At 36.0% G+C, this 17,649-nt stretch overlaps 1 protein-coding gene across 1 annotated transcript in view; it reads left to right on the top strand.

The window, feature by feature from the left end:
* The window catches only part of LOC138373091 (uncharacterized), an 81,849-nt gene extending 64,406 nt beyond the window's left edge, over positions 1-17,443 (top strand). The window contains exon 4 of the mRNA XM_069339116.1: positions 15,192-17,443. Within this exon, the coding sequence (XP_069195217.1) occupies positions 15,192-15,385 (194 nt within the window). The 3' untranslated portion in view covers positions 15,386-17,443. The remainder of the gene's footprint in view (positions 1-15,191) is intronic.
* Positions 17,444-17,649: the final 206 nt, after the last annotated feature.

Here is a 17,649-nt window from a genome sequence, read left to right as displayed (position 1 = left end):
AAAATTAGTCAGAGACAGTTTTAAGCTCATATTTCATCAGAGTCCAATTATCACCAGAAATTCGCCAGTCTACTTTGAGAGCAAAATTAGTCAGAGACAGTTTTAAGCTGAAATTTCATCAGAGTCCAATTATCAACAGAAATTCGCCAGAGTCTACTTTGAGAGCAAAATTAGTCAGAGACAGTTTTAAGCTGAAATTTCATCAGAGTCCAATTATCAACAGAAATTCGCCAGAGTCTACTTTGAGAGCAAAATTAGTCAGAGACAGTTTTAAGCTCAAATTTCATCAGTGTCCTGTAATCTGTGAAAATTCATCAGAGTCCAATTAAAGACCCAAATTTGACAGAGACCACATTTTCGCTACTAACAGTCCAATCCCCCTGAAATTTTAAACAGTCATATTTCAGACGTAGTAAATAAGATCAAGTCAGTTACTGAGCTCCAGCTCTTGTCCCCCTGTATTTGCATATTTTCTCTATATTCACTGTGTTCTTCGTATTCTCATCCGTGTTCACTCCATGTTCTTCAAATGTTCACAGTCCCATTCAGTTCATATTTTCACAAGTATCTCCATTTTTTCTGTAATCTTTCTCTTAGTCTCATTATGTTCTCTACAAATTCTAGTCATATTTTCTATGTTTTCATGTTCATCACATGTTCTCTTTACAACTTTTATACTCAATATTCATGCTAACCTCCATATTTTTGTGTTCTTTGTCAATATTCATGATCCTCTACAAGTTCATGTTCCTCACAAGATCACTTCGTTTTTCACCTTCACTTACATGTTTTCTACATTCTTTGTCATATTCTCCATGTTCTTCACAAGTCCATTGTTCATTCTTTGTATTCCCTATTCTCCTTATCATGTTTTCATGTTCTCTGTAAGTTCATATTCCCAGCATGTTCACTGTATTCATCAACTTTTCTTACATATGTTATTTGCCATGTTCCCCATATGTTCTCTGGGTTTTTCCCCTTACATGTTATTTAACGTTCCTTAACTAAAAAATCTTTCGCCAATCAACTAAAACATAGTCACTTTCGTCATTTCTCAACTAAACTTATTATCCAGTCAACTAAAAATAGTCAGAAATAGCCTCGTTCAACACTGTTCTTAACTAAAACAACCTTTCTCTTAGCTAAAAATTGTCAAAGGAAACTTCTTTCAGCACTTTCTTAACAGCCGCTATGTTTCATCAAGTAAGAAAAAATTGTCAAAGGAAACTTTCCAAAACTGTTCATAACTAAACTTATTCCCTAGTCATCAGAAAATAACCATGTTCTTCATGTTTCATTTTCATTTCATAACTAAAATTATCCATCAATCGACAGAAAAAAGCCATGTTCATCATGTTTTGTCTTTTTGCTTAACTAAAATTATGTTTTGTCAAGTAAGAAAAAATAACCAAAGATATCTTTCATCGCTGTTCTTAACTGACATTATACTTTGGGGAGCACAAAAAATAGTCTCCCTCGTCATGTTTTGTCTTTTTCCTTAACTAAAGTATTCATCAGTCAACTAAAAAATAGTTACTTCATCATGTTTCCTTGTCATTTCTTAACTGAAATATCACTTCTCTCATCTAAATAGTCATGTGTAGCCTCTTTCCAACATTGTTTTTAACTAAAGTAACCTTTCACTTCGCTAGAATAGTCATATTCATCGTTGTTCCTAACTAAAATTATATATCGTTAAGTAAGAAAAATAGTCAAAGGTGCTCTCCGTAACACCAAAGTTACTCTTCGAGATAACAAAAGACACTCTCAAACACTCAAAAATTTACTCGCATCCTCAAAGTTATTCTCAGAGTCATCAAAAAGTTAATCTCAGTCATCAAAATGCTATTCTCTAAGTAGCCTTTCATTCATCAGAGAAACTTTCTAAGACATCTTCGTTCATTAAAGTTAATCTCAGAGGCATAAAAGTTATTCCAAGAGTCATCAAAAAGTTAATCTCAGTCATCAAAATGCTATTCTCTAAGTAACCTTTCGTTCATCAGAGAACCTTTCTAAGACATCTTCGTTCATTAAAGTTAATCTCAGAGGCATAAAAGTTATTCTCAGAGTCATCAAAAAGTTAATCTCAGTCATCAAAATGCTATTCTCTAAGTAACCTTTCGTTCATCAGAGAATCTTTCTAAGACATCTTCGTTCATTAGAGTTAATCTCAGAGGTATAAAAGTTATTCTCAGAGCTATCAAACTTGTTCTCGATGCCATCAAAAAGTATTTTCTCGTTCATCAAAGTTAATCTCAGAGTTAACAAAGGTAATCTCTAACTCACTTTCGTTCAACATATTAATTCGCTAAGTCCTCAAAGTTATTCTCTAAGACGACAAAGTCTTTCTCAGAGCTATCAAACTTGTTCTCAAAGTCATCAAAGTTATTCACAGAGTCATCAAAGTTAATCTAAGACTTCATTTTTTCATCAAAGATATTCTCTCTAAACCATCAATGTTCTTCTCTAAGACATAAAAGTTATTCTCAGAGTCACCTTCGTTCTTCAGAGAAACTTTCCAAAACATCTTTGTTCATCAAAGTTATTCTCAGAGTCATCAAAAGGTATTCTCTAACTCACTTTTGGTCATTAAAGTTAATTTCTATGTTATAAAAGTTTGTCTCAGAGACATCTAAAGTTAATCTTAGAGTTATCAAATGTAATCTCTAACTCACTTTTGTTCATCAAAGTTGATCTCAGAGTTAACAAAGGTAATCTCTAACTCACTCTCGTTCATCAAAGTTGTTTCAAAGACATCAAAGTTAATCTCAGAGTTATCCAAAGATATTCTCATGTCCACAAAAGTTATTCCAAGAGACGTCAAAGTTAATCTCAGACATCTTCGTTCATAAAAGTTATTCTCAGAGACATCTAAAGTTATTCTCTAAGACATCAAAGTTATTCTAAGAGCTATCAAAAGTTATTCTCAGTCATGATATGTTATTCTCTAAGTAACCTTCCATTCATCAAAGACATTCTCTAAGTCCTGAAAGTTATTCTCTAAGACAGCAAAGTTATTCTCAGAGTCATCAAAGTTATTCTCTATGTCATCAAAAAGTTATTCTCTGAGCTAACAAAATACTACTCATGTTCTCAGAAGTCATTCTCAAACTCATCAAAGTTATTCTCAGAGTCATCAAAAGTTGTTCTCTAAGACATCAATGTTGTTATCTACGACATCAAAGATGTTCTGTAAATCATAAAAGTTAATCTTTAAGTCACCTTCGTTCATTAGAGAAACTTTCCAATCCATATTCGTTGACCAGAGTTATTCTCAGAGTCATCAAAGCGATCTCTAATTCATCTTCGTTCTCCAAAAAGTTGTTCTCTAAGACACCTTCATTCATCAAAGAAACTCTCCTTCTTCCATCATGTTATTCTTTAAGACATCTTCAGTCATAAAATTTTCTCTCCAAATGTAACTAGTTCAGCTTTTCATACCAAACCTGCACTTGTTAAAATATATTTCCTTAGTCGCTTTACCCTAAACTGTTCTCTGAACTACACTGTTCAAACCTCTGTAACCTATCCTCTCCACCCAATGTTACTTACCTAACTTAACCTGCATAACCTAACTTTACCTATCTTACCTTACCTTACCTATCTTACCTAACCTAACCTAACTTAACCTGCATAACCTATCCTGCTTAACTTAACTTACCTTACCTTACCTATCTTACCTAACTTACCTACATTACCTAACTTAACTTAACCTGCTTAACCTAACTTCCTTACATTACCTATCTTAACTTAACCTGCACAACCTAACTTTACATATCCTAACTTACCTTACCTATCTTACCTAACTTTACCTATCTTACCTAACTTACATAACTTATCCTGCTTAACCTAACTTACCTACATTTACCTGACTTAACCTGCCTAACCTAACTTACCTTACCTTACCTATCATACCTATATTACCTAACTTAACCTGCATAACCTAACTTGCTTTACCTAACTTAATCTTACTTTCCCAAACTGATGTATCCTAACTTATCTAGTCAAACCAGACATGATCTAACTTACATAATTATTCCTTCTTGTCTTTTGTGTTTCGTCAATCATTGTCTCATATTCATTTACTCATTTCATTAGTTAATTTCTCAAATGGTCACTTATGCATTTCAAGTGCTATTTGTTAGAGATTGGATATTTAAGCATTTCAAAGAATTTTTGTTATATATGGGCATTTACTCATTTCAAGGGATAAATTCTCAAATGGACGTTTTTGCATTTCAAGTGTTATTTGTTTAAGATTTGGTGTTTAACCATTTCAAAGGATTTTTGTTATATATGGGAACTTACTCGTTTCAAGGGCTAATTTCTGAAATGGTCATTTTTGCAGATCAAGGGTTATTTGTTAAAGTTCATCAAGTTGCTCATAAGTTGTATTTATTATGTTTGTTATCATTTATTCTTATTCCCCAACCCCTTAACCTAACCTCTTGTAATCTTAGTGTATTTAGTAGGTTCTATCATATGTTCTTATTCCCCAACCCTTTTCCTAACCTTTCAGATGTAGTGTATTTAGTAGGTTCTATCATATGTTCTTATTCCCCAACCCCTTAACCTAACCTTTCAGATGTAGTTTATTGCGTTTTTGACGTATTTGTTGAATATATTATCCTTTTCCTAACCTTTCAGATGTAGTTTTGTTTCTCCTTTTTGTATATTTTTACCCAAACCCACCATCCCACTTAACTTTCTTTCCTTCTTTTACTTTGTTTTCACATATAAGTTCATTCTTTATCTTAGTAATAATAAAAAAATTACAATAGTAAAGAATCAGATCTACTAAGACTTGAAATTGAGAAAAACAAGAGAGCAAGTGAGTGAGAGCATGAAAAGAGGAGAAAAGAGTAAGAGAGAGGGGGGTGGAAAAGCATGGGAGCACTAAGACTTGAATTTTAGAAAAAAGAAAAACTAAGTGAATGAGAGTGAGGGTGAGAGAATGGGAGCATTAAGACTTGAATTTGAGAAACAAGAGAGGGGGAGGAAGAGAGAGAATAAGGGAGAGAGATAGAAAACGAGGGTTAGAAGGAGTAGGAGTAAAACAAAGTAAAAGAAGGAAAGAAGGTTAAGTGGGATGGTGGGTTTGGGTAAAAATATACAAAAAGGAGAAACAAAACTACATCTGAAAGGTTAGGAAAAGGATAATATATTCAACAAATACGTCAAAAAACACAATAAACTACATCTGAAAGGTTAGGTTAAGGGGTTGGGGAATAAGAACATATGATAGAACCTACTAAATACACTACATCTGAAAGGTTAGGAAAAGGGTTGGGGAATAAGAACATATGATAGAACCTACTAAATACACTAAGATTACAAGAGGTTAGGTTAAGGGGTTGGGGAATAAGAATAAATGATAACAAACATAATAAATACAACTTATGAGCAACATGATGAACTTTAACAAATAACCCTTGATCTGCAAAAATTACCATTTCAGAAATTAGCCCTTGAAACGAGTAAGTTCCCATATATAACAAAAATCCTTTGAAATGGTTAAACACCAAATCTTAAACAAATAACACTTGAAATGCAAAAACGTCCATTTGAGAATTTATCCCTTGAAATGAGTAAATGCCCATATATAACAAAAATTCTTTGAAATGCTTAAATATCCAATCTCTAACAAATAGCACTTGAAATGCATAAGTGACCATTTGAGAAATTAACTAATGAAATGAGTAAATGAATTTGAGACTATGATTGACGAAACACAAAAGACAAGAAGGAATAATTATGTAAGTTAGATCATGTCTGGTTTGACTAGATAAGTTAGGATACATCAGTTTGGGAAAGTAAGATTAAGTTAGGTAAAGCAAGTTAGGTTATGCAGGTTAAGTTAGGTAATGTAGGTATGATAGGTAAGGTAAGGTAAGTTAGGTTAGGCAGGTTAAGTCAGGTAAATGTAGGTAAGTTAGGTTAAGCAGGATAAGTTATGTAAGTTAGGTAAGATAGGTAAAGTTAGGTAAGATAGGTAAGGTAAGTTAGGATATGTAAAGTTAGGTTGTGCAGGTTAAGTTAAGATAGGTAATGTAAGGAAGTTAGGTTAAGCAGGTTAAGTTAAGTTAGGTAATGTAGGTAAGTTAGGTAAGATAGGTAAGGTAAGTTAAGTTAAGCAGGATAGGTTATGCAGGTTAAGTTAGGTTAGGTTAGGTAAGATAGGTAAGGTAAGGTAAGATAGGTAAAGTTAGGTTATGCAGGTTAAGTTAGGTAAGTAACATTGGGTGGAGAGGATAGGTTACGGAGGTTTGAACAGTGTAGTTCAGAGAACAGTTTAGGGTAAAGCGACTAAGGAAATATATTTTAACAAGTGCAGGTTTGGTATGAAAAGCTGAACTAGTTACATTTGGAGAGAAAATTTTATGACTGAAGATGTCTTAAAGAATAACATGATGGAAGAAGGAGAGTTTCTTTGATGAATGAAGGTGTCTTAGAGAACAACTTTTTGGAGAACGAAGATGAATTAGAGATCGCTTTGATGACTCTGAGAATAACTCTGGTCAACGAATATGGATTGGAAAGTTTCTCTAATGAACGAAGGTGACTTAAAGATTAACTTTTATGATTTACAGAACATCTTTGATGTCGTAGATAACAACATTGATGTCTTAGAGAACAACTTTTGATGACTCTGAGAATAACTTTGATGAGTTTGAGAATGACTTCTGAGAACATGAGTAGTATTTTGTTAGCTCAGAGAATAACTTTTTGATGACATAGAGAATAACTTTGATGACTCTGAGAATAACTTTGCTGTCTTAGAGAATAACTTTCAGGACTTAGAGAATGTCTTTGATGAATGGAAGGTTACTTAGAGAATAACATATCATGACTGAGAATAACTTTTGATAGCTCTTAGAATAACTTTGATGTCTTAGAGAATAACTTTAGATGTCTCTGAGAATAACTTTTATGAACGAAGATGTCTGAGATTAACTTTGACGTCTCTTGGAATAACTTTTGTGGACATGAGAATATCTTTGGATAACTCTGAGATTAACTTTGATGTCTTTGAAACAACTTTGATGAACGAGAGTGAGTTAGAGATTACCTTTGTTAACTCTGAGATCAACTTTGATGAACAAAAGTGAGTTAGAGATTACATTTGATAACTCTAAGATTAACTTTAGATGTCTCTGAGACAAACTTTTATAACATAGAAATTAACTTTAATGACCAAAAGTGAGTTAGAGAATACCTTTTGATGACTCCGAGAATAACTTTGATGAACAAAGATGTTTTGGAAAGTTTCTCTGAAGAACGAAGGTGACTCTGAGAATAACTTTTATGTCTTAGAGAAGAACATTGATGGTTTAGAGAGAATATCTTTGATGAAAAAATGATGTCTTAGATTAACTTTGATGACTCTGTGAATAACTTTGATGACTTTGAGAACACGTTTGATAGCTCTGAGAAAGACTTTGTCGTCTTAGAGAATAACTTTGAGGACTTAGCGAATTAATATGTTGAACGAAAGTGAGTTAGAGATTACCTTTGTTAACTCTGAGATTAACTTTGATGAACGAGAAAATACTTTTTGATGGCATCGAGAACAAGTTTGATAGCTCTGAGAATAACTTTTATGCCTCTGAGATTAACTCTAATGAACGAAGATGTCTTAGAAAGATTCTCTGATGAACGAAAGGTTACTTAGAGAATAGCATTTTGATGACTGAGATTAACTTTTTGATGACTCTGAGAATAACTTTTATGCCTCTGAGATTAACTTTAATGAACGAAGATGTCTTAGAAAGTTTCTCTGATGAACGAAAGGTTACTTAGAGAATAGCATTTTGATGACTGAGATTAACTTTTTGATGACTCTTAGAATAACTTTTATGCCTCTGAGATTAACTTTAATGAACGAAGATGTCTTAGAAAGTTTCTCTGATGAATGAAAGGCTACTTAGAGAATAGCATTTTGATGACTGAGATTAACTTTTTGATGACTCTGAGAATAACTTTGAGGATGCGAGTAAATTTTTGAGTGTTTGAGAGTGTCTTTTGTTATCTCGAAGAGTAACTTTGGTGTTACGGAGAGCACCTTTGACTATTTTTCTTACTTAACGATATATAATTTTAGTTAGGAACAACGATGAATATGACTATTCTAGCGAAGTGAAAGGTTACTTTAGTTAAAAACAATGTTGGAAAGAGGCTACACATGACTATTTAGATGAGAGAAGTGATATTTCAGTTAAGAAATGACAAGGAAACGTGATGAAGTAACTATTTTTTAGTTGACTGATGAATGCTTTAGTTAAGGAAAAAGACAAAACATGACGAGGGAGACTATTTTTTGTGCTCCCCAAAGTATAATGTCAGTTAAGAACAGCGATGAAAGATATCTTTGGTTATTTTTTCTTACTTGACAAAACATAATTTTAGTTAAGCAAAAAGACAAAACATGATGAACATGGCTTTTTCTGTTGATTGATGGATAATTTTAGTTATGAAATGAAAATGAAACATGAAGAACATGGTTATTTTCTGATGACTAGGGAATAAGTTTAGTTATGAACAGTTTTGGAAAGTTTCCTTTGACAATTTTTTCTTACTTGATGAAACATAGCGGCTGTTAAGAAAGTGCTGAAAGAAGTTTCCTTTGACAATTTTTAGCTAAGAGAAAGGTTGTTTTAGTTAAGAACAGTGTTGAACGAGGCTATTTCTGACTATTTTTAGTTGACTGGATAATAAGTTTAGTTGAGAAATGACGAAAGTGACTATGTTTTAGTTGATTGGCGAAAGATTTTTTAGTTAAGGAACGTTAAATAACATGTAAGGGGAAAAACCCAGAGAACATATGGGGAACATGGCAAAGAACATTTGTAAGAAAAGTTGATGAATACAGTGAACATGCTGGGAATATGAACTTACAGAGAACATGAAAACATGATAAGGAGAATAGGGAATACAAAGAATGAACAATGGACTTGTGAAGAACATGGAGAATATGACAAAGAATGTAGAAAACATGTAAGTGAAGGTGAAAAACGAAGTGATCTTGTGAGGAACATGAACTTGTAGAGGAACATGAATATTGACAAAGAACACAAAAATATGGAGGTTAGCATGAATATTGAGTATAAAAGTTGTAAAGAGAACATGTGATGAACATGAAAACATAGAAAATATGACTAGAATTTGTAGAGAACATAATGAGACTAAGAGAAAGATTACAGAAAAAATGGAGATACTTGTGAAAATATGAACTGAATGGGACTGTGAACATTTGAAGAACATGGAGTGAACACGGATGAGAATACGAAGAACACAGTGAATATAGAGAAAATATGCAAATACAGGGGGACAAGAGCTGGAGCTCAGTAACTGACTTGATCTTATTTACTACGTCTGAAATATGACTGTTTAAAATTTCAGGGGGATTGGACTGTTAGTAGTGAAAATGTGGTCTCTGTCAAATTTGGGTCTTTAATTGGACTCTGATGAATTTTCACAGATTACAGGACACTGATGAAATTTGAGCTTAAAACTGTCTCTGACTAATTTTGCTCTCAAAGTAGACACTGGCGAATTTCTGTTGATAATTGGACTCTGATGAAATTTCAGCTTAAAACTGTCTCTGACTAATTTTGCTCTCAAAGTAGACTCTGGCGAATTTCTGTTGATAATTGGACTCTGATGAAATATGAGCTTAAAACTGTCTCTGACTAATTTTGCTCTCAAAGTAGACTCTGGCGAATTTCTGTTGATAATTGGACTCTGATGAAATATGAGCTTAAAACTGTCTCTGACTAATTTTGGTCTTTACAGGTGAAATAGCCGTAAATGGATATAAAACTAAATGTTATGGCTAAGTTGTCTGTTTTCCTTAACAAAACATCTAAGACAATATTCTCTGAAAATGGTCCTTTTACAAATTCGGTCATAAACATATAAATAAACTTCTATGATTATTTGAAACTCTGAAAATAGTTGTAAGGAAATAGGAGGAGAGAGAGAGAGAGAGTGGAGGGACGGTCCAGATATTATTATGGAGAAGATAAGATAAGATAAGAGGCGACCTACACGAAGCGTCTGGCTGGCCGGGCGTAAGGTAAATAAAGGTGACGCGAGAGATTGTGAGGTAAGGGGGAGGGAGGGGGTGTGAGGTACGAGACCTGAAAACCTTGGTCCGCACAGGTGATTTTCTAAATTTACCTGAAAAACTATGGCTTACATAGACGATTTTTGTAAGTTGAAAACAGGTAAAATATGTCCGTAGAGTTCTCCTGGAAACCCTAAAGCGCTACACACGATATTTGAATTTCTCCCATAAGCCCTTAACAAACTTCTATGTCTTGGAAATTATTTTCATCATAAGAAATCCTTACTTCTAAAATCTGTGACTGACAAAATTTACCTGAAAACCTTGGCTCACACAGGTAACTTTTCGCCCAAAAAAAAAAAGGAGCCGCTGGACTGTACAGTCCACAGGGGTCCTCTGCCCAAAAAAAAAAGGAGCCGCTGGACTCTACAGTCCACAGGGGTCCTCTGCCCCAAAAAAAAAAGGAGCCGCTGGCATGTCATCCCTACTACTGACCGAAGAGCCAGATCTCAACCTCCGCAAGCACAACTAGGTGAGTGCAAATGTCAAATAGTCGGGACATTGCAGTGATATAGAGGGTATCCTCTTGAGATCTTGAGGTTATCTTGAGATGATTTCGGGGCTTTAGTGTCCCCGCGGCCCGGTCCTCGACCAGGCCTCCACCCCCAGGAAGCAGCCCGTGACAGCTGACTAACACCCAGGTACCTATTTTACTGCTAGGTAACAGGAGCATAGGGTGAAAGAAACTCTGCCCATTGTTTCTCGCCGGCGCCTGGGATCGAACCCAGAATCACAAGTCCAGTGTGCTGTCCGCTCGGCCGACCGGCTCAGGGTAGATCATAATATTGTACCTCACGCAGTGTGCTGCAAGCAGGGTGCAACGTGCCATGGTGAACTCGCTAACGATAGAACAAACAATGTAAAGAAACCAAACTGGAGTGGCAACACATCGTTGGACGAGAGGAGACCTGCCGCGAAACTTGCCTAGCTGTGCTTGTGGGGACTGGCAAATGACTCTCTGACGTCTACAACAATGTGCAAGGTTTGTATAATATCATACCGTAATCACTAATGCACTCTCATCTAAATAAATAAAATTGGAAATGTTCTTATTTTCAAAATCGCTAATCTCTGAAAGTTCTTCACCGATTGCTTTGAAATTTTCACACATCGTTCCATTTGCATACGAATAGGTTTGTATATACATACTATATCGATATCAGGTCTGTGAAGGGAAACGTCTCTCTCTCTCTCTCTGTCTCTAGAGAGAGAGAGAGAGAGACCCCTGGCTAGCTCTATCACAACATATTAAGCAATGGCAAGGGTGGGGGCACCAAGGACTCAGGGAAAGTCAAAGTGACCTAATGAAGAAAATGTTAACCCAAGTTTGGGAGGAAATCAGGAAGGAGATGCATGAAATAAAGGGTAAAATAAATAACCTTCAAAGTGAGCTGACAGCAGCAAAGGAGGAGATAAAAACCTCTACAGAGAAAATACTGAGACAGAGCATCAGGTAATCATCCAAAGGGAAGATTGAAATGATGCATTGGAAAGAAATTCCTCTGTACATGAAACATTTGTGGAAATACTGAAAAAGAGCTCAAAAGCATTGGCCACAGTGAGGGAGGTAGCCATTCAAACAGCCACCTCACAGGAACCAGTCAGCTGCTAGAAAGAAAAAGATCAGTGGTAGCTGTAGAATGACCTACAACCCACTAGGAACAACACAATGACCTACAACCCACTAGGAACAACACAATGACCTACAACCCACTAACAACAGCACAATGACCCACAACCCACTAGCAACAACACAATGACCCACAACCCACTAGGAACAACACAATGACTCACAACCCACTAGGAACAACACAATGACCCACAACCCACTAGGAACAACACAATGACCCACAACCCACTAGGAACAACACAATGACCCACAACCCACTAGGAACAACACAATGACCCACAACCCACTAGGAACAACACAATGACTCACAACCCACTAGGAACAACACAATGACCCACAACCCACTAGGAACAACACAATGACCTACAACCTACTAGCAACAACACAATGACCCACAACCCACTAGCAACAGCACAATGGCCCACAACCCACTACCAAGAACACAATGACCCACAACCTACTAACAACAACACAATGACTCACAACCCACTAGCAACAACACAATGACCCACAACCCACTACCAACAACACAATGACTCACAACCCACTAACAACAGTAGTAGGGATGACTATCCACACACGATATTTTGTTTTGGGCAAATATCGTGTGTGAATAGTCAGGGTTTTTAGGTGAATTTGGACAGACACAGATTTGGAATTAAGGATTTCTTATGAGAAAAGTAATTTCTGAGATTTTTAGAGGTTTGTTAAAAGTTCTTATGATGAAAATAAGTTCATATGAGTTTGTTAAGAGATCTTATGGGAGAAATTCCAATTTTTCAGAGATCATACCAAGAATAAACAGATATTTAGGCCTTATACATTTAAGTAGGATTCTTACTTAGAAACTAGTATATGACTATATAACTGAATCATTACCCTGCCATCCCCCTCCCCCCCTGCATCTCATGCTCATACCTCACACCCCCTTCCCTCCCTACCTCCCGCGTCACCTGTGTTAACCTTACGCCGCCAGCCAGACGCTGCCTTCAGGTCACCTCCATAATCTTATCAGTGTGTCTCCGTAATATCTGGACCATCCCTCCCCCCCCCCTCTCTCTCTGCCTATTACAGTACTCCCTCTCTCCTTTCATATTGTTTTTTCTTCATAATTCCTTACAGCTATTTTATACATCGTTACGTTTGTTCCTTTTCATTAAACGAGTCAGTTTTACACACAAATCAACCGAGTCATCTCAATGTAACCTTTAATACTTAAGCTGCCGCCGAGACTATCTAAGCTGCCGCCGGCTACCTGCCCCGAGGCCTTCATCACCTGATTACCTGCCCCGTCATCTGCCAGTCATTGTCTGCGTTCACCACCGTAATAATTTATATATATACATTAGGCGTTAATAAAACATATTTATTTATTTTTATTTAATTTATTCATCTAATTTTAGTTTAGTTTACACAATTTATAATAAATAACTCATTTATCCTGAAGTTCTAAGAAGCTCGCTCCTCAATCCGCTTGTATAATATCCGTCCTATTCACTCCTCATCTCTGTAAATAAAGAATAACAGTTTAGATAACGTTTACACATGTACAATATTCATCAAACACATAAAAACCTCAAAACAAATGTACTCACCATTTTCCGTTAGTTAATTTTGAAATATATAAATATGGGGGAATAAATAAATGTGGGGAAATATTCCCCACATGTTGCATTTATATGGCTACGATTATGTATGGTTGTGTTTATATATTGCTATGTTTATGTTTGGTTGTGTTTATATATGGCAGTGGTTATGTATGGTCGTTTTTATATATGGCTGTGATTATATATGGTCGTGTTTATATATAGCTGTGATTATGTATGGTTGTGTTAATATATGTTTGTGATTATGTATGGTTGTGTTTACATATGGCTGTGATTATGTATGGTTGTGTTAATATATGTTTGTGATTATGTAAGGTCGTGTTTATATATTGTTATGATTATGTATGGTCGTGGTAATATATGGTTGGGATTGATTATGTTTATTTAGGTTTGTGTTTATGGATGGTCACGTTCATAAAAGATCGGGGTAAAACAACAGTATAAAAAAACGATCATTCATGAAAACGACCAGACTTAAACACGAGTTTAAATAAATATGAGCAAAAAATAAACTCGAAATGTCAAACAAGACCTTACATAAACAAAACCTTACATAAAGAAGACCTTACATGACAAGACCTTATATAAACAAGACCTTTCATAAACAAGACCTTTCATAAATAAGATCCTACATAAAAAAGACCTTACATGACAAGACCTTACATAAACAAGACCTTTCATAAACAAGACCTTGCATAAAGAAGACCTTACATGACAAGACCTTACATAAACAAGACCTTTCATAAACAAGACCTTGCATAAAGAAGACCTTACATGACAAGACCTTACATAAACAAGACCTTTCATAAACAAGACCTTTCATAAATAAGATCCTACATAAAAAAGACCTTTCACAAACACGACCTTACATAAACAAGACTTTACATAAATCCTTATATAAACACAACCAAAAATAAACAAGACCTTACAAAAACACCTCCTTACAAAAATAAGACCTCTTATAAAGAAGACCTTACATAAACAAGACCTTACATAAACAAGACCTTACATATACAAGACCTTACATAAACAAGTCCTTACATAAAAGTCCTTACATAAACAAGACCTTATATAAACAAGACCATATATAAACAAGACTATATAAATAAGACCATATATAATCAAGACCTTAAATAAACACATCCATAAATAAACAAGAACCTACATAAACAAGACCTTACATAAACACATCCATAAATAAACAATAACCTACATAAACAAGACATCACATAAACAAGACCTTAAATAAGCAAGACCTTACATAAACAAGACCTTACATAAACAAGACCTTACATAAACAAGACCTTACATAAATAAGACCTTACATAAACAAGACCTTACATAAACAAGACCTTACATAAACAAGACCTTACATAAACAAGACCTTATATAAACATGACCTTACATAAACAAGATCTTACATAAACAAGACCTTATAATCACACACGACCTTACATATACAAGACCTTATATACACAAGATCTTACATATATAAAACCTTACATAAACAAGACCTTACATAAACAAGACCTTACATAAACAAGACCTTATAAACAAGACCTTATATACACAAGAACTTACATAAGCAAGACCTTATTTAAATAAGACCTTACATAAATAAGACCTTATATGCACAAGACCTTACATAAAATGACCTTACATAAACAAAGCCTTACATAAACAAGACCTTACATAAACAAGACCTTACATAAACAAGACCTTACATAAAAATGTCTTCACAAGACCTTACATAAACACTTGAAATCATAACCTACAAAATATGACATAATATTAATATAAAACTGAGTTGCTTTATTTTCTTAAACAGAAGAGAATTGTGGCTCGAATGGGCGGGTACATATCTTCAAGGGCTACGTATTGGCCTGCATCTGCACCCATGGTGAAGGGTCGAGGCTCAACTACACCCACCAGTACACAAGTAAGTCACCATCACCCATGGTGAAGGGTCCAGGCTCAACTACACCCACCAGTACACAAGTAAGTCACCATCACCCATGGTGACGGGGCCAGGCTCAACTACACCCACCAGTACACAAGTAAGTCACCATCACCCATGGTGAAGGGGCCAGGCTCAACTACACCCACCAGTACACAAGTAAGTCACTATCACCCATGGTGAAGGGGCCAGGCTCAACTACACCCACCAGTACACAAGTAAGTCACCATCACCCATGGTGACGGGGCCAGGCTCAACTACACCCACCAGTACACAAGTAAGTCACCATCACCAATGGTGACGGGGCCAGGCTCAACTACACCCACCAGTACACAAGTAAGTCACCATCACCCATGGTGACGGGGCCAGGCTCAACTACACCCACCAGTACACAAGTAAGTCACCATCACCCATGGTGACGGGGCCAGGCTCAACTACACCCACCAGTACACAAGTAAGTCACCATCACCCATGGTGACGGGGCTAGGCTCAACTACACCCACCAGTACACAAGTAAGTCATCATCACCCATGGTGACGGGGCCAGGCTCAACTACACCCACCAGTACACAAGTAAGTCACCATCACCCATGGTGAAGGGTCGAGGTTCCACTGAACCCACTCCTCCAACTCTTACACCCCCTCTCAGAAATCCGACACACATAACATAGGTTACCCATTAAAGAATTCAGAGAACGGGTATTTCGTGACGTCATCCAACAGACGTGTGTGTGTGTGTGCGTAATTACCTAAGTAATTACCTAAGTGTAGTTACAGGATGAGAGCTACGCTCGTGGTGTCCCGCCTTCCCAGCACTCTTTGTCATATAACGCTTTGAAACTACTGACGGTCTGGCCTCCACCACCTTCTCACTTAACTTGTTCCAACCGTCTACCACTCTACTTGCGAAGGTGAATTTTCTTATATTTCTTCGGCATCTGTGTTTAGCTAGTTTAAATCTATGACCTCTTGTTCTTAAAGTTCCAGGTCTCAGGAATCTTCCCTGTCGATTTTATCAATTCCTGTTACTATTTTGTACGTAGTGATCATATCACCTCTTTTTCTTCTGTGTGTGTGTGTGTGTGTGTATTTACTAGTTGTGTTTTGTGGGGTTGAGCTTTGCTCTTTCGGCCCGCCTCTCAACTGTTTACTAACTACTTTCTTATTTTTTTTCCCCCACACCACACACACACACCCCAGGAAGCAGCCCGTGACAGCTGACTAACTCCCAGGTACCTATTTACTGCTAGGTAACAGGGGCACTTAGGGTGAAAGAAACTTTGCCCATTTGTTTCTGCCTCGTGCGGGAATCGAACCCGCGCCACAGAATTACTAGTCCTGCGCGCTATCCACCAGGCTACGAGGCCCCCGTGTGTGTGTGTGTGTGTGTGTGTGTGTGTGTGCGTGCGTGTGTGTGTTTGTGTATGTATGTATGTATATATATATATAAACATATGTCGTACCTAGTAGCCAGAACGCACTTCTCGGCCTACTATGCAAAGCCCGATTTGCCTAACAGGCCGAGTGATTTTTTTATTTTCAATAAATTGTGCCCTATTGGTCTATTTTATATATTATTACTATATTATCTTAAGAACATAAATTATTGATTCAGTTATGCTAGTTTAGGTTAGGTTAAGATAGGTTAGGTTAGGTTAGGTAGGGTTGGTTACGTTCGGTCATATATCTACATTATTTTAACTCAAATTTTAAAAAATGAGTTCATACATAATGAAATAAATAGCTTTATCAATTCATAAGAAAAAATTAGAAAAATATATAAATTCAGGAAAACTTGGCTTATTAGGCAAATCGGGCCTTGTGTAACAAACTAGGTTTGTTACACAAGGCCTGTTACCTCAATCTGAAAACTCACACCCCAGAAGTGACTCTTTCAGTCACTTTCAGAAGAATTTTCAGTCGCATATAGTCCTGGGGACCATTCAGGCTTGTTTGCATTTGTGTTTCTCACGTGTGCCCCAAAGAATAAGGTGATTTGATAAAATGCTATGCCCAAGATTACCATTCGAGTGCTGGCGGGGAAGTGGTTCAAATAGCTTTGGCTATCACTTCCTTATGTCTGGTCGTGATGGTCAAGCAGATTAAGGCGTCCTGTAGTTACCAGTTGCGTTGCTCCTGGGAGTATGGGTTCGAGTCACTTCTGGGGGTGACTATATATATATATATATATATATATATATATATATATATATATATATATATATATATATATATATATATATATATATATATATATATATATATCCTACTTAAATCGCCCTTTAATTGATCTATTAAAATCCTTTTTTTTCTATCTATCCTGTAATTGA

Source organism: Procambarus clarkii, chromosome 41, assembly GCF_040958095.1.
Source record: "Procambarus clarkii isolate CNS0578487 chromosome 41, FALCON_Pclarkii_2.0, whole genome shotgun sequence".
Taxonomy (NCBI): Eukaryota; Metazoa; Arthropoda; class Malacostraca; order Decapoda; family Cambaridae; genus Procambarus; species Procambarus clarkii.
The sequence above is the reverse complement of the archived record's forward strand: the minus strand, read 5'-3'. Positions and strand labels throughout refer to the sequence as shown.